Source organism: Electrona antarctica (assembly GCF_951216825.1).
Source record: "Electrona antarctica genome assembly, chromosome: 15".
NCBI classification, from domain to species: Eukaryota; Metazoa; Chordata; class Actinopteri; order Myctophiformes; family Myctophidae; genus Electrona; species Electrona antarctica.
The window spans coordinates 7,817,124-7,840,310 of record NC_136796.1 but is presented as its reverse complement, the minus strand read 5'-3'; the positions used below and the strand labels follow the sequence as shown (position 1 = coordinate 7,840,310).

The 23,187-nt window shown below is 47.2% G+C and overlaps 1 protein-coding gene across 13 annotated transcripts in view; it reads right to left on the bottom strand.

Annotated features, from left to right (window-relative positions):
* Positions 1–23,050, bottom strand: part of nfyc (nuclear transcription factor Y, gamma) — a 40,481-nt gene extending 17,431 nt beyond the window's left edge. For 2 of the 13 annotated variants that reach the window (XM_079523325.1, XM_079523336.1), the window contains exons 1-5: positions 22,792–23,046; positions 5,877–5,983; positions 5,288–5,359; positions 3,792–3,905; positions 511–606 (exon numbers count right to left, since the gene is read on the bottom strand). In XM_079523325.1, coding sequence (XP_079379451.1) covers positions 511–606; positions 3,792–3,905; positions 5,288–5,359; positions 5,877–5,975 — 381 coding nt within the window. In that variant the 5' untranslated portion in view covers positions 5,976–5,983; positions 22,792–23,046. Of the gene's footprint in view, positions 1–510; positions 607–3,791; positions 3,906–5,287; positions 5,360–5,876; positions 5,987–16,647; positions 17,389–22,791 lie in introns of those variants that run through there. The other 11 variants (XM_079523326.1, XM_079523333.1, XM_079523334.1 and 8 more) reach the window with 11 other exon arrangements.
* Between the last annotated feature and the right edge of the window lie 137 nt (positions 23,051–23,187).

Genomic DNA, 23,187 nt, shown 5'->3' with positions numbered 1-23,187 from the left:
AACGACCTCCCCATGGCCAGCCGGGGCACCTGATGGAGGGGAAAGGAACTGGTCGGAATAACGTGTTCCTTCCACGCGCTACGTCCGGCCAGGGGAAACTCATGAGGTCAGTCAGCTGCCCCCCCAGGTTGGCAGAGGAAGTGTAGCGCCCAGGATTACATTAGATAATTGACACTGGGTGAAAAAATGGGTTACAAAATCATGGGATAAAAAAAAGACATACAAACTCTGCAGAACAGAACACACTAGGGCCGCAACGATCGGTTACTTTTTGGATTAATCAAATGAGTGTTGCATTTTTTGTGATTACCACAGCCATTGTCACTATTTATTATTTTGACATTTCTGTGGCATTCTTTTTTAAACTATTAGTATATAATGGGCATATTAGGGATCGATTGTTTTGTGAAATTATGGATTCAATCGGCGAGTCTGATCAACTGTTGCAGCCCCAGGACACACTTTTAGACGGGACAATAAATGTGTGTTTTCCCCTCCCCTCTCCCCCACCTGTCGTTTGGGGGGCTTCAGCTCGTCCCTGGGCACGATGTCGATCAGGAAGTCAAACTGGTCAAACTTTGTGATCGCCATGGCAATGTCGTTCCTCTGTAACACAAAGAAGAAGAGGAGGAGGAGGGGGGAGGGGAGGGGTTGAGTGGGCAGTAGAGCTGTGCAAAAAATAAAAGATATGGCAATATATCCTATTGTCATGCTTGCCGATACGTGTATTGATACAGGCAGTTACTCTATTGATAAGGCAGGAAAAATAAACATCACTTATGGTACAACACAAGCAGCTCATAGCTGAGACTCAGACATGAGCTTGTTGTTGCAACATTACTTATCATTAACTCTCTGGGATTAGTAATATAATATATTACTTTAAAGATCTCTGTGGGCATGAAATGTTAAGTGTTTCAATTTGTGCAATACTGCCATAGTTATACAACAGAATAATAAAGAAGAGCTCTTGTGTAGTAAAATCTGTAAGGCATGGTCAGTATTCAAAATCAACGTGATACGTATCATGGTCTCTGTACTGTGATGCGTATCACAGTACACTATCCCATTTTGGGTGTTAGCATTATGTTATGCTTTAGCTATTGAAAAATAGCAGATCTACAAGCTCATAGCGCACCACCGAGTGGCGCGCTACGAGCTTGTAGGTCTGCTATTTTAGAAAAATCAAAGAACGACTGACATAGAAACATAGCTTTTTCAGAAAACTGTCAGGATGTAGAAGACATTTTTAGAATCTGATCTCAGGTCAAAATGGGCTAGTACAGTCCTAGTGGGAAGAGATGGGGAGACAACAAGGGATGGGGGCTTTAGTCCAGAGCTGAGTCCAGTGCCTTGATTCAATAAGAGGCAGCTACCTAAATATAAACCTGGACCGTTTGCTACTGCTCAACACCGCTCTGTTCTTTCCCCAAAAATAGTCACATGGCTGTGGGAGCGAGGACAGGGCGATCGAAAAGGAATCCAAATACAGTTCCCGGTAGAACTGGAACACAAGTTGTCACTTTGATAACGGAGCCGTCACAAGGGGCACAAAAGAAGCGACTTGTGGCCCTCAGAGAGCCACAGTCCCTCTGATATCAACCCCAGTGGTTCTTTCAGAGGATGTTTATCTTAATGATCAATCAATCGATTGTGTTCCGGCTTGGATCCATAATATCCTATATATTAAAATGACGGGGACCTACGCGGTCCCCGGCTGTGTGTGTGTGAGAGGCGAGAGCCAGTAGAACGTTACGTGCAACGTTGTCCTGACATCACAAACAAAACCTCCGCTACTGTAAAGCCCCCCCCCCCCCCCCGCAGTGTGTCCCAGTGGAATTTTCCACAGGATATTGGCAGTCAACCCCCCCACCCCACCCCACCCTGGCTCCACCCCCACCCTGGCTCCACCCTCACCATGGTCTATATATAGTACACTGATTAATATCCGCTAATACCGTGACACGTCCACATTTGTTGTATTGATGAGCGTTGCTATGGCGATCTGATCGGCGTGGCCCCCGGCACAATAGCATCAGAGCTCTGTGTGTGTGTGCGTGTTCACTGTGTTGCATGACAGCGTTATCCACTTAAGCCCCTATGTCATACGTCGCGGTACGGTGGCGTCGCGCAGCCCCGGAAACAGACAATCCATCTACTGTATGTTTGTAGATATAGGCTACTTACTCAAGTCGGTGAGGGTGAAAGTGGTTGACAGACGCATAATAAATTGCACATGCATTAGCTGCACACGTCACACTGCGCCATCTGTGGTGTAAAATGTAATTAACATGTGTATAACCTTCACACAGTTTGAGGGGGGGGGGGTGCTAATAAAGCTATTTAACCCATTAAGACCTGAGGCCGACTCTACAAGTCGAGCCTTCAAAACCAGTGCTTCTCACACAAAGTAAAATCAAAATAGCAGATGTACAAGCTTGTATAGACGTTAAACGTTAAAAAGGACACGGACGATTTATCGGTTTTAATGGGTTAAACTTAAAGTGTGCCGTGCTACTGACTCCTGTTGGGGGGGAGGGGGGGGGGGACAGACACCTGGGTCTCTCTCCGGGCGTGATGTGTCGGACAAGGGGGGCGATCGAGACTCTCGGTCGAGACTCTCGATCGCCCCCCCTTGTCCGACACACATCACGCCCGGAGCCCACATCACGCCAGGAGCCCACACCTAATGCTCTCGCGATTTGAGAGAGAGAATTTGGCATTAGGTCCTAGATGATCCAAGGAAGAGTTCACAATGGAGTGTTTTAGTTACTCTGTATGTCACACCAGATCTCTTTGCCAGAAATAGCTCACATCTACCAGCTCACAACAGCTCGGCGAAAGTTTGCCTGTCGTGACACAGAACAGCGATGCTAGGGTTCGGGTTAGTCGAGTCGTTCCCCTCAAACGGTACACTCGCTCCCTCTCTCTCTCCTCTCACACACACCCATGGGCTGCTAATCTCTCCAAAGTATGCGAGCGGATAAAGCTGCCTTTTTATTTGTACTCTTTCATGTCCCGCTTCGGCGGCTCTCCCCTCTTGACATCCAGGTGTGACAAAGCTCTACTTCTCTTCCCTAGCTTTCCAAAGCTCTTACACCCCCCCTTCCTCTCCCCTCTACCTCCCAGCATCATCCCAGGATCCATGTTGAGTGGCAAAATGGCCGGAGTAGGAAAAAGTGGGTCACTGGCACCCGGGACTGGCTCTGCTTTCAGAGGCCTCTCCAAGAGAGAAAGACAGACTGAGGGGAAGGAATTCTTCACCAGCGGGATAGAGACCCTCCCCTCAGGAGGAGGAGGGGGGCTGCTGGTTCTGGGACCACCGCTTCCTCACTGGGACGGTTGCTCTCTCTTGATTGTTAGAATACAAAGTAACTAAAGTTACGTTACGCCCCGAGAAGAGAAGACCACCCAAGGCATACTGGAGCCGGGAGTCTGGGAAGCCTCCCCTGCACTGTCCGCTTCTCTCTGCTATGCCACTCCCCTTACAGGTCACTTTTTACTCTCTGCATTTTCTACGGTGAAGTAGTCGTCACTATAGAGTGAAATCACAAAAAGGTAACAGACTGCCGGGAAGAAGTTGGATGTTACTAAAGGCCCAGTAAATGGGACAGTGATAAAAGCTATGGGGATGGGAAGAGGACAGACATGAGAGGAACTAAAAAAAAACCCATTATGCCTGACTTATACTCGGCTGTGCGCTGTGACGTGCAATGAAAACAGGCAATCTACAAGCAAGCTTGTGGATCGGCCATTTTGGATGACACGTGCGTGCGTGTGTGTGTGTTCACCTGCAACGTGCGTCTCTTGTTGTCCTCCGTGTGGATCCAGGCTCGGAGGGTGAGCTCTGTGATGAAGATCTGAGCCGCCTTGGCGAACAACACCGGTGCTTCAGCACTGATCATCTGCACATACACATTATACCGACGTTGGTCAGACAGACATAAATATTATGAAGACCATTTTAATCCTGGTTAAAACTAAATGTATACTTCGCTTCAGCAGTGATATAAACATTAATTCAGCACAGACTTTACAAAGACAGAGACCCAAAACCATATTTACTGTATGTTATGTATTCAAGCACAGTAATTATCTATGTACTGTACATACATGTGTATATTATAAACTTGTTTTTTGTGTTCCGAGCTTACAGATGTTACAGATTTGTCGTACGAAGACGTATACAGGGCTGCGAGTGGCTGTCCCTATCATCGTAGATACTGACAAACCAAAAGGCAACCTGGCGTGTTGTTTTGTCTTGGTGAGTGGCTGATGATGTATCTGTCCAATCTGGCCAAACAAGTGCACATCAAAGCCAGGCCTGTCCGGGCTGGACAGGACAGGACACACGCCCCCAGGTGCCGTACGTGCATACATACAGAAGCTGCTGTGTCAGTGCTGACAGCAGGTAGCTGTCCAAAGTGATCTCCTGATCTCTTTAACTCTTTAAGCTGCTACTTAACTGATGACGGCGCAAGGCCCCCGGGCTGTCGGATATGTATTCCGGCCCGCACGCACATGTTGTCCTGGGTGTGTCCTGTCGCTGCGTTGTGTGTGGACCAGAAATAGTGCTGCTGTGCTGCTGCTGGTGGATGCTAAGCTGCTCTGTAGCAGAGAGCACTCCTCCGCTCTCCTCTGACTCGCTGTGACTTACGGCACTGTGTGACCTTTGTAACGTCCAATCTGTAACGTTACCTGTGGTCTGTGCCGATGTAGCTTCCATTTCACGTTCTGCACCAGGTAGGATGATTGTATAAGCCAGGAGTGTATACTTTATTAATATGCGTTTGATGGCGTCTTTATTGTGCCATATATATATATATATACATATATAGTATACACATACATACATACATACATACATACATACATACATACATACACAGACACAGTCATGAGCTTTACTGTTGAGGATTTGTAGGTGGTGAACAAGACAATGACTACAGTGTGATTTACAAGCTCACAGCGTGTTGTGATGCACTTGAAGATCAGCGACTTCTGCCATTTGTCATTATGCCGAAGAAGTGATTAGGTGCTATGCAACAAAATTGCGATCTTGGCCCCTGGTTTTAATCCGACCCGCGTAGACTAGTAAAACCACAGCATGTTTAAAGATAGAATGCCGTTATTTTTTTTACTTTTTCTGTTTTGTATGTGTCTATGGAGTTAGCATTACTCTTAATAGACCCCCAGGTGTGGTTAGAATATTAAAATATGTCTTCCCTGTCTCGTATTTTTGTTTTCTCAAAAGAAAAGTGGTCCCACATGGATAATCATTTCTCACCTTCACGTCTTCATCCAGCTTCATGATTTTCTTGATTCGAGCCAGAGGTAACTCCTGCACTCGGAAATCCTTCTGAAACAAGACCATGGGGAGAGGTTATGTGCGTTCTTTTGAAAGGGTGTGTGTTTTTTTTAAGTTGACGATTCATTCATATTTGCAATTAACGATTTAATTGTGTTTTTTGGCATCGAACATTGGAACATTAGGAGTCTGACTAGAATTCTGCTCGACTTTTAGGCCTTGTGATCACAAATAGCAAAGGGCAGATATGACAAATGACTTGAATATACAAAGACATCTGTAATATTAGATTTTATAATTGTGAAAACATTTAAAGAATAGCAGAAACGGTTGATCAACAAGCTTACAACACGTGACGTGTTGTAAGCTTGTTGATCAACCGTTTCCGCTATTTTTGGACAATGTTTGAAAATGCATGGACATTTTTCAACATGGAAACGATTGACGGTTATGCAAGAATAATGGTCATTAACTCAAATAATTGCGATTAGACGATTATTATGTAATAATTGTGACAGGCCTAGTGTGCCGTGTGTGTAAGAGAGAGAGAGTGGGGGGCGGGTCGTACCACGGTGAGGTTCCGTATCTCCTCCATGACGCGGGGCCAGAACGACTGCAGTGTCTGCTGGGCATCGCTGCCTCCGGCGCCAAACGCATCCGCGGACATCCTCTATGCTGCTACAGGACGGGACAGGAGAGGAGAGAGAGGAGGGGAGGAAGAGAGAGAGGAAGAGGAAGAGAGGAAGAGAGAGAGAGAGAGGAAGAGAGAGAGGGAGGAAGAGAGAGAGAGAGGAAGAGGGAGAGGAAGAGGGAGAGAGAGAGGAAGAGAGAGAGGAAGCGAGAGAGGGAGAGAGAGAGAGAGAGAGAGAGAGGGAGAGAGAGGGAGAGAGAGAGAGAGAGAGAGCGGAGGGGAGGAAGAGAGAGAGGAAGAGGAAGAGGGAGAGGAAGAGGGAGAGGAAGAGAGAGAGGAAGCGAGAGTCGGAGTGAAGAGGGCAGAGAGAGAGAGTCAAGAGGGGGAGAGAGAGAGAGGGCACAAAAGGTCAGATATTTACAAAAAAGCAAAACAATGTTGACGATTCAGTACTGGAACGTAGAGGAAGCATACAGTATCAACGCCCTGGGCCGTTTGCCGGCCGGCCGGATATCTTCCTCTCTCTCCGGGCTGTGTGTCAGAAGCCTGCCGGTGTATAATTAGAATACGGTGAATTCTAAAATAAGGCCCGCGGTCGGTCAGCCTCTCTGTTCCTGTAACTTTGGAGGGATGTTGACATGCCTTTAACGAGTGGCTGACCGGCCGGCCGGCCTCCATGGCCGCTTTGTGAATGGCTCCATCGTCAGCCCCAGCTGCTCGGCTAACACAAGCGCATCATGTGAAATTTAAGTCCACCCTCCCCCCTCCTCCTCCTCCTCCCCCGGGTCGTGGGCGGAGGTCGCCGAGTGACCCACACACTGAGGACAATGCTGAAGCTATAGTCACAGGGAGGAATGAGTGTGTGTGGGGTGTGTTTTAACTAGACAGAAGCCCTATATACTTCGCCATACAACAAACAGCATAGCCTAGTATCTCTTTACAGGCCAATGTAACATATTTTGGTAGATCTGGCAGATTTCTGAAATAATTTTTACATTATATTTATAATTATGTTTTTACATTTTGTCCAAAATAGGGATGCTATGGTGTGTGTGTGTGTCCGTGTGCGGCTGTGCGCGCATGTGCGTGTGTGTGTGTGTTGAGTGTCAGTCCAAACTGACAGACAGACACACAAACACGAAACAATCATCAACTAAAGCTTAACTGCCAGTAAACTACAATAAAGACCAATTTGTTTTCACACAAACTAAGCACAAAAGCGGTTTGTTGTGTGTGTTTGTGTGCGTGTATGTGTCTGTGTGCGTGTATGTGTCTGTGTGCGTGTATGTGTCTGTGTGCGTGCGGTGACAGTTTGAAAGGGGAGATCCAGCAGGTTACTATGGCATGTCAGGAATCTGCAGGGGGACTGTTGGCCTGCCTGTCTCAGCACGCAGCGCTTCACAGTGCACAGAGAGAGAGAGAGAGAGAGAGAGCACTCCTTTCCTCTCAAAAGCCCTTCGCTCTCTCTCTCCCTCTCTCCTTGAGTGTTGCAAAGAAGTAAGAAGGAGAACAAGAGGAGGTGAGTGCGCACAAAAGTGTGTGTACGTGTGTGCCTGTGTGGTGGTGGTGGTGGTGAGGGGCTTGTCGGGTTCACTATTAATCCACCACTACCACGGAGTGCCAAAGGCTTTAACGGGGGGGGGGGGGGGGGGGGGGGAAGTCAGACTGTCGTGCAAACCAGCTATGTGGGTCAAAGCAGACAGATAGAAGGGAGAACCGAGAGAGAGAGAGAGAGAAGGAACAGACGTGATGGTAAAAAAGAGGTGGGGTTTGGGCGGAGTTGTCTCCTCTCTCTCTCCCCCTCTTGGCCAAAAAGCCTGAATGGACCGGCGTTGCCATGTCCGCATATTATAAGCGACTTTGGGATATCAAATCAAATCAAACTTTATTTATAAAGCACATTTGAAAACGACTGGCATCGACCAAAGTTCTGTACAAGTAAAAAGAAAACATATGGGCTTGTATTTAAAGTTGGGCTTGCTTCCGATTTAAACCAGTTCTCAAAACATTGATTTGCAGTATGTCAACTCAAGGACACCCAAATGTATGCATTTGGGTTTCTCTGAAAATAGCAACTCTACAAGCTCGCAACGCTTGTACATAGTCTATTTTTTATAGCCGAGGTTTAAAGTGCTCATGTTAGCCTAGTCTCTTCTTTTGGGCTTGTTTTCATAGACCTGGCTGCTTTATTTCTCTCAAACTCTGGCAGCAGTGCTCAGGTCCAGCTGACAGACAAAAGGACAGCCTGGCGTTCAGAGAGAGCACATCCAGTTTCCCCCTCACTCTCTCTCTCTCTCTCTCTCTCTCTCTCTCTCTATGTTTCTCTAATGGTGAGGGCGGTCGGGGGAACACTTAGAGCTTCTTTTAGTCCCAAGCTGTCTGTGTGCCAGACAGTTATCTTTGTTTTTGATGTTTCATTACAACAGAATCAACCGCCAAGTAACCCGTAGCAGCGACACCCACACACACATACACTCGAGGAAAGTTAGGCTAAATAACATTTTGTTTTTGATCCTCCAGCAGCCAAGTACGTCATGTATAGAAACTAAACGCCATGCTCCTGTGAGTACAAGTACCCTCATGGTCTCATTACGGTCAATGAGTAGTTTTACATATATACTAACCCCCCCTGAAAACTTGATATTTTCACTGGTAAGACAATCTTTGCAAAAATACTTCAAGGAGACAAATGCTCTCTACAATGGAGAACATCAGTGGACTGCAGAATGGCAATGGTTGGATGCATTTCTATTGAAATGGTTAGTCAGGATGTGATGTGACCATAATGTGACCAAATAGACCGTTACTCAGGCTCCAAAAGAGCTACTTTTCCACTCCAGTAGTTTTCAACATGAGTAATCTTAATCACACATGGTAATCATTAATTAGGTACTATTTAACCACACCCTAGTGTCCCTATTCTGTCAACAGTGAACATTTGGTGAAACAAGATTGTAGATCAGCTATTTTCAAAGAGATAATGAGATTTGTTGTAGAGGAGTCAAGTAATAGAGCCCTCTGGGACTCGGGGTCAACAGAGTATAGGGTTTAAGTGGTCAAATCAAGTACAAGTACTTCTACTTGAGTAGGATATTATTGTAGCACTCTTTCCACCTTCTGTCATGTCGAGTTCCGTTCCGTGTGGGTAAGAGTTTCCAACCGAAAGTAGCCCAAATCGATGAGACAAAATGGCAGCAGGGGTGGTGATGGCTCGTGTGTGTGTGATAAATCAATCAAGCTGCTGGGAGCGTGCGTGGCCTAGTGATTGACCTTGACGATGTCTCTCCATCTCTCCATCTGACCGTCTGATGCTGGCCGTGTCCAGTTGCATTTTCAAGGTTGATTGAAATCCCGCAGTCAGTCACAAAAACAATCCCAGCATTCCACGGGGCGGAAATGACTGATGGGATTGGTAGGTTTTTTTTTTGCTCCCCCGGCTGCCCTCTGCCTGCCCCCCTCTCCCCATCTCCTCCCCCTCCCTCTCAATTTGGTCTTTCTGTTGCATTTCTCTAAGCTGAAGAACACTTGTGTCTTGGAGCACATCATCAGTTGATCTTGTGATCGTTTTAATAAGTCGTGTGTGTGTGTGTGTGCGCGCGCGCGCGCGCACACACACACACGTCGAGTCAGTGTGTAGCTTGCAGCTTGTGTGGTTTTCCCCTCGACTGGTAGCCCGATAAAGAACAATAATTAGGGCGGCGATTCGCTTAGCACCGCTACTTGGGCTAATTGCTACGGCAACTGGATAGGGAGGGAGGAGGAACACGGGGACGGCGCTTAGGCTAAAGACAAATGAACGTCAGAGATAACAGGGTAAACGAATGAGCCGTGGCTTCCTGTTACACACACACACAAGTGCAGCTGACTGCTCGCTCCAAACTACGTGCAGAGTCGTATTTTCCTTTCATTTCTAGAGAAGCATGTGACTTGATCACACCCCACTCGCTGTGCATGACCCAATGACCTTCAGTCTACATACACAAGTCACTGGCTGTGAACCACTCGCTGGAGGAGAGGGGGGGGTGGTTGACGACAACTGAACAATCTAAGTGTGAGAATCAGAGAGGAACTCTCTGACGTGTGTGTGTGTGTGTGTGTGTGTGTGTGTGTGTGTGTGTGTGTGAGTGAGAGAGTGAGAGAGAGAGAGAAAGAGTGAGAGAGGAAGGCATAGACAGAATAAGGGAGTGGATATTAGAGTGTGAAATAAAGTGAGAGAGGAGTGGAGTTGACTCACTAAGCTGCCTACTAGCCATCTCGTACCTAAATTGAACTGCGTTTGTCTGGGCAATAAACCCAGCGTTCTCTGATGCATCGCCTTCTATGGCCCGAGGCCCACGTCGTCCTAGTCAAACAAAACACTCCGTCTACGCAAAGGAAAATAATAAAACGTGCCCTAAAACTCTGGCTAAAGCCAGGAAATGTCAAGGTTGTGTAGTTTTAGGCACTTAAGCCCTATACACACACACACACACACACACACACACACACACATTGTACGATGACGAATAGCGAAAATAGCCGATCTACAAGCAAACAACAAAAGAATGCCCAAAATATGGACGCCACGGTTAATGAGGTTAAAACACCTGGAGCGATCGAATGCATGCAATGAGGAAATGGGAGGGACTGGGTGGGTGCGCGGGGTGGGGTGTGCCATGGGCTCCTGCTCGGCTGCCACAAGCCTTGGCGCTATCAGCGGAACACGCGCCGGGTAGTAATATCCCGGGACGGCGGGACAGGACCAACGCTCTCGTCTCCGCTCGCTGCGCGCTATATCGGGACGCATTGTGTTGTTTGCGCTGCTGTTTATGCATCCCTCCCTTCCCTGCGGCTCTCTTGTCCTTCACTGGGTCACAGAGGCAGATAACCGCGGTGTTGGGTTTCCTGCGAACTGTGCTTTCTCCCCACGTGTGTGTGTGTGAGCGAAAGAGTGTGTGTATGTGCATTATGTGTGTGCCCGAGGGAGGGGGTATCTGTGCCTCGTCTGCACCTCGCCCGAAGCGGCATCTTCCTCCTTCGGTGACTCTGCCTCTCTCTCATCCTGTCTCTCCTTATAACCCCCCCACCCCATCCCCCCCCCCCCCCCCCCGTGCCTGTCGTTTACCTGTAGGTGTATGTTTCTGTTTCTCTCTCTCTCTCCCCCCCCCCCCCCCCCCCTCTCTCTCTCTCTGTCACTCTCCCCTCTGGAAAAAGTCAATGCATGCAGAAGCTGAATCAGCAGTAGTGGTATTCTGCTAGCCTGGTCCTGTATCTCTCTTTCTACCCATCTCTCCCTGCAGTGTTGATTTGGTCGACTAAAACTATGATGCAAAACTAAATGAAATTTTATTCAAAAGACTATACTATGACTAAAACTACATCGAAATCAACACTGCCTCCCTCTCTGGCACACTTCTGATCTGACTACGACATGGTACCACTTTCTCCTCCACTCAAAAAGCACCTAAGAGGAAACGGAGAGTGATAATGGGGGGGGGGGGGTCTAGGCTGCAGCTTGTGCGTTGAAGGAGGGAGGACATAGTGACACACACAAACACGCACACACACACACTCACTCACACACTCTGCAGTTAAATTGCAAGCTTAATGAGCAGGCAGTATAGCACTCGATGTTGAATGGAGCTTATACTGTAGTTTCGCTGTGCAGAGCAGAATGCGCGAGGAAGGGGTGGGGGTGGTGTTGGGGGCATATGCGGTTACGGGAAACAGTGAACTTTTTTTCCCACTAGGTGTTCATTGATAGGTATCACACAGGAGCCATGAAGGAAAACTCATCCCAAACCTGTTCCTGAACCCCAGGGTGACAGACACTACGGCTTGCACTCAGGCAGGGTTTGACACCAAGGGTTGCCCAGGGGCAAGTGAAAAACAAATGTCAGCAAACAACCAATGCATACAATTTACGTATATAGCTCTTTTCTAGATACTCAATGTTGCTTTACAGAAAACAGAAACAAAATAAAAACTACACAAAATGTTGGGTGGAAATGGAAGATTAGGATTAGGTAGGGAATGCAAGTCTGGTGGGTTTTGAGGGTTTTATTTTGTTCCTTTTGCATGAGATGTATCTGGCCATAACCACAATGCAACATCCTTGTTCTCAGTTCAGAACGCGCTCTCTCCTTCTCCGCCAAGCTACACACGCACCATCTGACACACAGCAACGTGAGCAAGAAAGCTATTGATTGAATTCAATCTATGCATTTATCCTGACCTGCCGAGAGCAACAGCAAACCGAACTCTTTCACTGGGGCACAGAATCAGTGTCAAAACTGCTCAAAGTCGAGCACACAGACTTGCATTTGGAGGAATGCTGTAGAAAATAAATGTTTGTCTTTGCTATACAACTTGGAAGTTGTGGCTGAAATTGCATTCTCAGGAATGTTTGCTCAGCAAACTGAAATCGCTCAACGCATGAATGGTAAACAATTGGTATCAACTGACTTTTTGTAATATTTTATTAAGCAATGAAACAGTATTGACCAATCACTTTCATTCTATTGTGTCCCACTTCTCACTGGAGCAGCAAGTGTACTGCAACAAGATGTACTACAGCATTGCACACATGGGCTCCATTTCCGTCACCGCTAAACCCCTTATCCCTAAACCTCTTTGCCTTTTTTTACTATTTTGAAAAACATTTTTGAATAGTTAAATTAGCCAATCTACATTGACACGTTGTGAGCTTGTAGACTGGCCATTTTAACTATTCAAAAATGTTTTGCAAAATAGTAAAAAAAAGAAAGGCAAAGAAGTTTAGGGATAAGGGGTTTAGCGGTGATGAAAATGGAGCCCTTAGACCCTACATATACTTTGTTGTCCAGTGTCCCCATGTGCAGAACTGGGACAAAAGGGTTCATGCAGTTAAGTGTTAAAACGGTGATCTTGATGGGTCAAAAAGGCAACCAGTTATCTGGTTAACATATTAATGCCAGCGCCAAACTCCTAACTAAAGCTACCCAGGGATGTTTTCCCGCAAAGACATACAATCTCCTGGCTGATGATTCAGCAATCTTTTAAAAGTGTTTGACCACAGAGAGCAATTGCTAACTAGAATGTAGCTTCATTTGACAAAGCTCATAAGCTCTTTTTAACGCAGCCAAAACGTAAAACGTCCTGCTAATTCAGCCCACGTCAGCGTTGGGTTTACTGTGTGCTTCTGTTGATTACAGTAAAGCTAAACCCATCATCTCTGATCCCTGACAGATGTTCTAATGTGTATCGGTTTTATTGTCCGTCTATCCCTCCCTCCAACAAGCCAGTAGCCACCCACCATTCCGACCAACTTTTTGGGTTCGATGGTTCGATTCCAATCCAGATTTTGTGGAGTCCTAGCTGACCGATTACTGAGGTTTTGGCTGAAGTTGTGTCAAAAAGTACAAAATCCAAGACATAATAATTGCAGATACCGAAAAGAAGGGGGGAAAAAAAGAGTCAAATAATGGCCGATATATCAGCTGGTCTCTGGTCAAACCCTTGCAAATGGATGCAGTCTATGGCCGTTTTTATCAGATATAACATTACAGAGGTCACCTCCAGTGTACAGCATGACAGGAATCACTGGAGGCAAAAAGCACTACTTTACTTGATCACGTTTGATGAAACTGACCATTAGTGTTTCCCTCTACGGGCTGGTGTGTGTAGCCACATTGCGTAAGCATATCCCCCCTCACCCAGAGGTCATCGGTCCACAAGCTGCTGGGTGAAACTGTCAAACGGTTCAGAAAGGTCCCTTCTGAGGGCCAGGGCTTTTTATCTAGCATCCCATGTGAAAAGAAGCAAACAAATACAGAGCCAGCCTCTGATTATGCAGGTCTGTTGTCAGACCACAGACGACCAGGCGAGTCACTTGGCCTTTTCCCTCACTGAAAACGTACTTGCGTGCGTTTGTTAGTCGTTACACAGGGACGCTTGTGACTTTGAGGCATGAGGCAGCCCGGATCTCAACATCCGGCCTGCTCAGGGAAGGTGAAAGCATCAGCTACTGGCGTTCAAAAGCAGAGAGCAGGACATGGTGGAATAAAACGCAGGCTGTTGACGAGGACGGCGAGGATTACAGTTAGAACTGAGAAACTTTTTAACCACTTAAACCCTTTATACTTTGCTGTACATCAAATAGCAAAAATAGCCGATCTACAAGCTCGAAGCGTTGAATGCAACGTTCGCTTATTTTTGCAGATTGTCTATTATGACATGACTAGAATAGTGATGCTAGTTCATGTGGTAAAACGGCTAAAATCACTAGATTCTATTTACAATAACCCCAGCCTAGCAGAGTATTCAACTCAGTCAATGTAACCTACCTCAACAGGACAAAGAGTAGAAGACCACAAGGGGGGAAAGAAACACTTTGGCACGGCATGCAGGGTTAATGATCAACTCAAAAACAAACAGAAAAACAAGAGGTGAAGTTCCCAGCTGGGAATTACAGGTTTAACTCTCGGGCTCTGGACTTGGGTGCTTTCGTCGGTGCCAGACTGGACATTGGGTGCTTTGAAAAGCAGCCGTACCGTACTAGGGGACGAGAGGCGCTCGTCGAGCCAAATCCGGCCCGACAGAGCGCCGCCGAGCGGCCCTGCAAACTTTGCCCTTGGGTTTCTGCTTCGAACCGACTCCAGGAAGTGCTAGTCACTGATCTCCCAAGGTCATTCGACAGAGGAGAGACAGAGAAACCAAAGAGGGAGGAGGGAGTGGGGGAGCGCGAGAGGAAGAGGGGAAAGAGAGTGAGGGATCGCGAGAAGGGGACAACAGAGGACAGGTTTTTCAACTTTCTCTCACTGCAGTGCTTGTGCGCGTGTAACCCCAGTGGTTTTTCACTTTCTATGAGGCTCTGAACAAAAATAAATAAAGCGGAAGAAACACTTTAGTGTCTATCCGTTAGCCATGTTGTGTTGTTTCCACTTTTCCCTCTGAGCGCCCCTCTCGTCTCCCCCCCGGGCCCGTCTCCCGCTCTCTGCTGACGAGAGAGAGACTGCGGGAGCTGCTGTCACATTCCTGTGACCTTCATCCCAATGCCGGGCCCTGCTTCTGGCGTCAAAGTAGGCAGGGCTTAAAACGCTACCTGCATATCACATACTGGATCACTGGTAAGGGCCCCTCCTCCCCCCCCCCCCCCAGTATACACACAAAACACAGGGGCAGCAAGGGCAAACGAGTGCATACAGCAACACGGCTATGGTCACCTTGGCTACCGGCAACAGTGACTAGCTATGTGTGACGGTGTTTGTGTGTCCATTAACTCCCCCCCCCACCACACACACACACACACACACCAATGTCCCTGCAGGACACCGGGAACAAATGATATTCAAATCGCATGCAACCCTGAGATTTGGCAGCACGGCCTTCGACTCAGGAGTTATTTTTAGTCACACACTCTCCCTCTCTGTCACACTCCCTTTTCTAACTCCTCTCTCCCTATTTCCCCAAAGGCACTTAGTTTTGTAAGAGGCTCCGATGGAAACTTTCAAGAAGGGGAGGGGGAGTCGTGGCGAGAGAAGGTATCCATCCTCCTCAGACTCCATCAGTAAAGATCAGATGGAGACAGAGGCCTCCACCAGGCCCTGGAGCCAACTGACTGACATGACATCTCCGTCCCATCTGGGAGTCTGAGGCCAGAACGGAGGGATGGTTGGTTGGTGGGCCACAGAGGAAGGGGGCGGCGGGGTCGGGGATCCTGAGGTCAACACACACAACCAGCTGCACCTACACCCCTGGGGACCCTGAGACAACAGCAACACACAGAGATGGTCTACGGTCCCATGAGTGCTCCTCTGTAACTGTCTGCATCTGCAACCCCATTTCACCCTTGAAGACGCCATCTTGGCCTCTGCTTTGCGTGGCTGGTACACGTGTCAAAACCGGACGTCAGGAAGGGGACAAGAGAGTGTGATTTGGGTCTCAGTTGGAATAACTGTGGCCCGGAGCCCTCAATGCTATCCCGAGGGGATAGCATTGAGGGCTCCGGGCCACAGTTCGACTTTGAAGTGTGTCCGAGTACAGCGTCAGGGTGGCGGCATTGCACTGCTTGCTTACAGTCAATAACAAACAGGCCATGAAGAGTGTGTGTGTGTGTGTGTACAAGACAGTCATGTTGATGACTGGCGAGTCCAAAGTCAAAACACAGCGAGTGAAGGCTTATGAGGCTGCAAACAAAACAGTGCTGTGTTGTGCTCTCTCCGCTAGCTGCCGGTTTTGGCAGAACAGGAAGAATACGCAATCTACAGTACAGTGAGTACGCATTCTTTTGAACGGATGCAGAAACGTAGGCCGCGCGAGAGTACCTGCCGGAGAATCGAATATCCTTTCAACAACAGCCACAGTGTATGTAAGTGTATAAAAAACAAAGAGTGAGAGCAGCAACATCAACAAGGCTGTACTAACGTGACAGCTGAAGGACATGAGACTAGAGCGGCAGATTGCTGCTCAGTGCAGAAACACACACACATCTGCCAAGGGGAAAAGTAGAGGACGAGAGGAGTGGGAGGAGGGAGTGTGGAAGTAGTGTGTGTGTGTGTGTGTGTGTGTGTGTGTGTGTGTGTGTGTGTACAGGACAGAGTGAGCATCTCTACACTGCAGAGAAACAATAAGACCAAGAAAGATATGGCAAAAAGTGACCATCTCTAACCAACGAGTTATCCGGTTAGCGTTTTCTCTGTGTGCGCGTGTGCGTGTGTGAGAGAGAGGGCACCAAGCTGGTTTGACTTACCCGGTTGCCCTTCATGGCTGGCTGTCGGTCGGTCGGCTGTGGTGTGTTGGGAACGGAACAGAGCATAGAGAGGCAGAGGAGAGTCCTGTACAAGTCTCCTTGAGAGGAGGAGGAGGAACAACGGCAGCAGCAAGAGGAGGAGGAGTGAAAACAAGAAGCTGACAGCGAAAGTCTCTCTCCAGCCCCCTTCATACTTCCTCCAGCCCCCGCCGTCCTAGCGACCAGACAAAAGCCACTCTGGCTCCACTGGCCGCCTTTAAAGGTTTTTTTTCTCTTTTTAAAGCTCCCAGCCTGGACAGAGAGAAGAGACCCCCGTTTCCCTCCCTCTCCTCTCACACACTCTTTACACAGTCCCATGTCTCCTCCTGCAAACCCCCCTGCTCCCTCTTCAAAGCTCAACATACACCCCTTGCCCTCCTATTTCTCCTCCTAACTCTCCCAACTAGTGCCGTGCACAGCTCGGCTCCCCTCGTCGGGTTTCGGCACTTTGTCTCCAAACACCATATCAGTCTCCCTGCTAGCCAGTGACCCTTGCGTTTGTCTTTCAGCTGACCCCTGCCTCGGCCAGCAGGAGGGAAGGAGAGCAGAAGGGAGGGGGGGTTTGAGGGAGACAGGCAAGGGTTGAAGAGAGGAAAGGAGAAGTGTGCAGCAAAGAGAGCCAGCGAGCAGCAGCAGGAAAGCGGCAAGAGGCACCGAAGGCACTCGAGTCTCGGACAAAAATCTCTCCTCCGGCACCGCTTCCCCTTTAACAGTGGAGAGTAATCAATCTAGCCTGCTACATGATACTCAAGCACCGCCTCCGCCCCCGGGAGCTGCCAGCCCTCACTGGCGTTCTCAGCCAATGACAGGACAAGGTCCTCCCATTCCACTGGCTGTCGCAACTGCCCGTCAGTTCTGACACGCCGCACCCCCTGTGCTCCTCCCACCCAGGGAGGAGGGGGGGCCTTCCCTCCGCCCAACCCCCTTTCAGCGACTGCCAACTTCCTGTTCTAAGTTACCTTGAGCTGCAGGATAGGGGTCAGGGAGAAGAAAAGAGGAAGAGGGAGAAGAGAGGAGAACAGGGCGAGGAGAGAGAGAGGAAAAAAAAAAAAGAGCATAGAAAGTTGTGAAAAGAACTCTGGGGTAGTGTGTGCATGCGTGCGTGTGTAGTAGGGGGGGTGCTTGCCTCGGCATGGTGTGTCCTCCCTTGCTGTGTCGTTACGTCCCTCGCGGCTGGACGTAGAAGACAGGAGCGTCAATGCTGCTGCTGCTCTCTGACAACTGCTCTCTGCTTATTTACAATGTCAAACTAAATGTCTCCGGCAGGCCCCGCCTCCGCTCTGCAGCAACAGGCTCGCAAGCCCCCGTGATGCAGGCGGCCAGGCTGGCCCCCATTGGCTGAGGGAGGTGTCAGAGTGGATGCCGCATGTTGCGGCCACATGATTTAAAGTGCAAAGGCATAGAATATACCGGGGGGCAGACTCTGCCGTCTAGTTGCGTGCGCTGTTCGGTCATGCGCGGGCATTACGTGCACATCCACGCACAACTCATTGCGCCCTTGCTCCCTCGTTCATCCTTTGCACACGCAGTCACAGGTGAGCAGCAACATCTAGCCTCAAACTAGGCTCACAAGGATGACATTCATTGTACCGTTGATATGCTAATGGGGGGAAAGGACGGAAATATCTCACTGACTGCATGGCCACTCTAGATTCTAGCAGAATGTTAATTAGTTGGCTAATTGTATTCTTTGGTTCTCACTCATGACTCATTGCTACGGAGTTACACAACAGTTTGGAATCAATAGATCAGTCTGGGCTAAACCTAATCAAGTTTGCACAGAAAAATAATCAGCACTGCAAACTTGAGACAGGTCATCGCAAAGCCTTTTGCACAAAAATCACACTGATCAGCTGACCAATCCAGGCAGCTTGTGTGTGTGTGTGTGTGTGTGTGGGGGGGGGGGTCATTCAATTCTTCTTCTGTTTGTGGGTAAACAAGATTGGAGATGTGGGCGAAAGTCAGTATATACCACACAAAGACCTTGTTGTCTTGACCCTGAGAAAAACACTAACTGCAACTTTTACAATGAAAATGGCACCATAAAAGCGCGTCAGCAATGTCATACAAGGTCCTCTTCTCGTCAGCACGCCACTGGTTAAATGAGCATGCCCGTTCTCCACACTAACCTTTACATTGGAGCACAAAGGCAGGACGCTGCCGCTCCACGTGCACCACCCGTGTTGCTGTAGTAGCGCTTTACTTTTTACTCTTATCAGTACAACCACAGTGCCGTTGGCAACAAAATAAAACTAATACTCAGTCAATGAAATATATGGAAATAAAAGAAAATTAGAGATGGGGGAGGGGGTTGGGGGTTGCAAAGCAATATGCTGATTAAGTAGCTTGGAGCTGGCAGTCGATGCAAAGGATGGTGGAGTGACCTGTCCTGCAGCTTGCAGCTTATCCTGCATATTACTGCAAATCCCCACTGACACTGTACTGAAGAACACCAAGCCAGAGAGAGAGAGCAAACCTGGTTCCATCAATGAACAAACCAGAGGGGGAGGGGAAGCGGAAGGATGGAGAAGGACAGAGAGGAGAGTTGCTACAGGATGGGAGGGGTAGGGAACAAGGAGAGAGAGAGAGAGAGAGCATGTGAGGGACTCAAGAGAAACAAAGCTAAATGTTCCCTTTTCTATTTTAGTGCGGAGCAGGGGGACAGGCCGAAGCAGGTACTGTAGCAGGCTGGTTAATCATTACAGAGCGGCGCTGCACATGGAGCCATAGGCAGGCTACCCAAAATGCCTCCATGATGACACCTGGCAAGGTCACAGCACGCAACAGAGACCTTCCCATGACTTGTACTGCCCGTAGCAGGGACATGTTTGCTCTCCCTGACGCTGTTTAGAGATAAACACGCACCCAGGCGGGCCATTGGTTTCACAAACGCACAGCAGAAGAGCTCCCTCAGGGCAGCCTAGGGCGAGCTATGCATGGATTGCATGCATGCATGTAAACATAAACACCACATGCACACCTGCATTGGATTTGGACCTCACTGATCTGACATTCTGAGACCCTAGTAGATAATACCACCACACGGCCTCTCTTCTATGATGTCGCCAATACTGTCCAACGGAGTCCTTCTAGAACACGAGGACTGCAACAGTTAATCGAATAGATTATATAAAACAAATAGATTTATGAAAATACATCTACAAGCTCTTCATCTCATCTACAAGATATTTTTGCTATCGTTATTATTATTTTTTGCTTTTGCGTGACCCATTTATACGGCCATGTAAAAATAAGGCTAAAATGAAAAATAAATCTATTAACACTTTGAATGATAATCAACAAACTGACATGAAAACCTTCTTGGTTCTAATGGAAGCAATAATGTACAATATATTAGATAAACGAAAGTTGCAGCCCTAAATGTACAGTGTAACAACTGTTATCATGAATTATGTACAGTAAGATAGGCTAACTGCTTGTAGACAAAACGTGTCTACCAGTCTTAATGAGATGGGGCCTTTCTTTTTAGCAACACAGAGAAAGCTGGAGAAGCATAATAGTGTACAAATGATAAACCCTGACAAGCAACAGTGTGAACTGTGCGAATGGAGAAACCATTGCTAGTTGCTACCATTGACTCATCATGTCTTTGAGTGATTGATTAACCAATATAAAATTGCATCAGGGGCACTTACCCATTGGGCAAGTACAGGTCATGTTGCCCGAAGATGATATTTAAATTAATGATAGTTAAAATTTGCACTCATAGAAAAAAAAAAATCACTTGCGTGAAGTGAGGGCCGCTCTTATCATACATCAGCCAATCAAATCATCACATTCCCTGCTACAAACACACAAAGCTGTGCATAGGAGGGGCCCCTCAAAAATATGTTAAATCCAAGTTTTTTTGATTGATTGATTGAAATATTTATTAACAGTTTGCAGAATTACAGTACATTTCAAGCACAAACTCAATACAAAGACTGTTAAATGTGAGTGGACGACCCAATTAAGCAATACACTTGTTTACAAGAGGGTCCACCATGTTCAATTCATCAAAAAAGTGGCGATAGTCACTTTGAAAAACCAGAATTAGTGCAACTGCTAGTTGTAAAAAGGACAAAGGTGGCATTGTTCTTCATACTGTAGTGTAAATAACATATTTAATGAAGACGAAATGCACTTGCCCCCATAGGGCAACCTGAAAGCAAACTCCACTTGCCCGAACGTTTTATTTACTTGCCGCGGGCAGTCGGGGCAACCGTTAGTGTCAACCCCTGTGTATTGATAATGGACCCATTAATGGGTCATTCCTATGTTCCCATGGTACCGTTATGGTTATTATGGTTATGGTGGAAACATCGATATGCTCCCCAGCAACTGTATGTAGTCTGATATTCTGTACACAAGCCTATCTGCTATTGAAAATGCTCCTTATTCAATCAAATGCACTTATATTATGACTCATGAGGACTGAGAATACAGGATTGACAGAATAAACTACAAGACTTTACAGACGATAAAAGAAAGGGGATTATAAGTGGATTTTAGATCCTCTTTTAACTAGCAGATTAGAAGCCAGTGAAACGTAATTTCATTCTCTTATGCATTTTATGTATCCGCTGAATGACAATAAAGATATCTATCTTAAAAACAACCCTCTCCCAAAAACAAAACACTAGACAGAAACCAACAAGCTCACAAGCCTATATTTTATACACAAATAGCAATTACTGATAACAAATTAACTAACAACTCTGCATTGTTTTTTTACTGATAACTACTACTAAACCAAACGATTTAACAAGAGTAGATATACATTACATAATGCTATTTTGTTTTCGTTTAATGAACTTTGCAACTGTCTCTTTAAAGTTATGCAATACATTAACCCCAGTCTGATCAATGATGAGGGTCACTCACAGACATCACATAACACATCAATATTAAAAGCAAATTGGCCTTTACTACCATATGCAAACCCAATACATTTAACCTCTTAACATTTTACCTAACCCCATTTAATAATTCTGCTATTCCAAAATAGCGGTTGTGCTCACAATGAATCGCACACGACCCTTTGTGTTGCGAGTGTTATTTTCGAAATAAAAAACGCCATGCACCAAAAACGGTGAAACTAAAGTAGTTAACGTTACAACAAAGTAATAAGAGTGGGTGCACTGGGAGAGCAACAAAAAACGCCAATCAAATGTGTGTAAATATATTGCAAACTACTACTACTCTAACTAGACTGCCGCTGTATTGTCAGTAAATGACAAAGCCAACCATGTGACTGTGGTTTAATACATCTTGCAGTTTATTTACTAAATAATAGCACTTCTTCTTGCACTATAGCTACCAGCTAGTTAGCATCAGTGCAGTATCATGCTGAGTGGTGTTTATGTTGTGTCGTTTCACGCACCGGCCAGTACACTTGAGACCAGTAAGCAACATTAAATAAACTCCCTGGCTAAAAAACGTTAGCATTCCGTTCATTGTTGTGTCTGTCTCTCTCTGTGACTTTATAAGCTAGCTATGAGTTAGCTTCACGGCACGCTTGGGCTAACTAAACTAGCCGACCCTTGCGGCGCTCGGGCAGTTAAGGTGAATTCTCCACTGGCTGGACGGACACAACGTTATCAAATGAAAAGTTTTGCCGAAGCTTTACAAAGCTTGCGGAGAAAGCAAGCAGTCTAACCAATAAAGACAACGTTTGGATGTGTCCTTCAGTCAGACCAATCAAACCTCGGACTAGATTCCACCAATCAAGGTTTCAAAGGGGCTACGAGTTTGTCGTCGCTGGGCTGCGACCGGCGCCATTCGGGCTCCGGCCATGGAGCGGCCGCTCGGGTCGCGAACGGCGCCGGGGAGCCAAGATGGCGGCGGCACCGTGGCCAGTTGCCCTCGCCGCCTCTCCGCTCGGCTCTCTTCAGAGCGGGCGGCCACCAATAAGCGAGTCAAGAGAGCAGCGGAGGGAAATGGCGCCTATGTTCATCTTCCAAAACAATCGTCTTATTGGTCAAGAAAGAGGCAAATGAAAAAGGAGACGAGTAAATTGCACCCCCGCTCGCTTGCCTTTTCCACCCGCCGCCTCCTCGCACGTGTTTCAATTCACACACAAAAAGGGCATTTTAATTTTGTTACTCACTTTTTTTGTGCGGGTTCGAAGTCAAACGCGGTTCCCGGGTCTATTATTTATTTTATTTAGCTGGTGGTGGTAGTAAGCAACGGGAAACAAGATGGCTTCTTTTTCGAGACTCGAACCGGAAAAAGGGTGACGTCACGTATGCACGCAAGCACGCTCGCGCTGACGTCCCAACGTCGGTTCGTGCACGTGTCGTGCACGTCACCTTGCACAGATCAGGATGATGAAAGCAGACATCAGACAGAACATCAAGGCTCTCTATGCTTATTGCTGCTGATTAAATTATATCCCAAAAGGCCCTAAGTGTGGTGGGTGTGTGGTTCGATTCCAACCTTTCTTTTGATGCCCAAATAACTAAGGTTGTACAGACATGCTTTTTTTCAGCTGAGAAACAT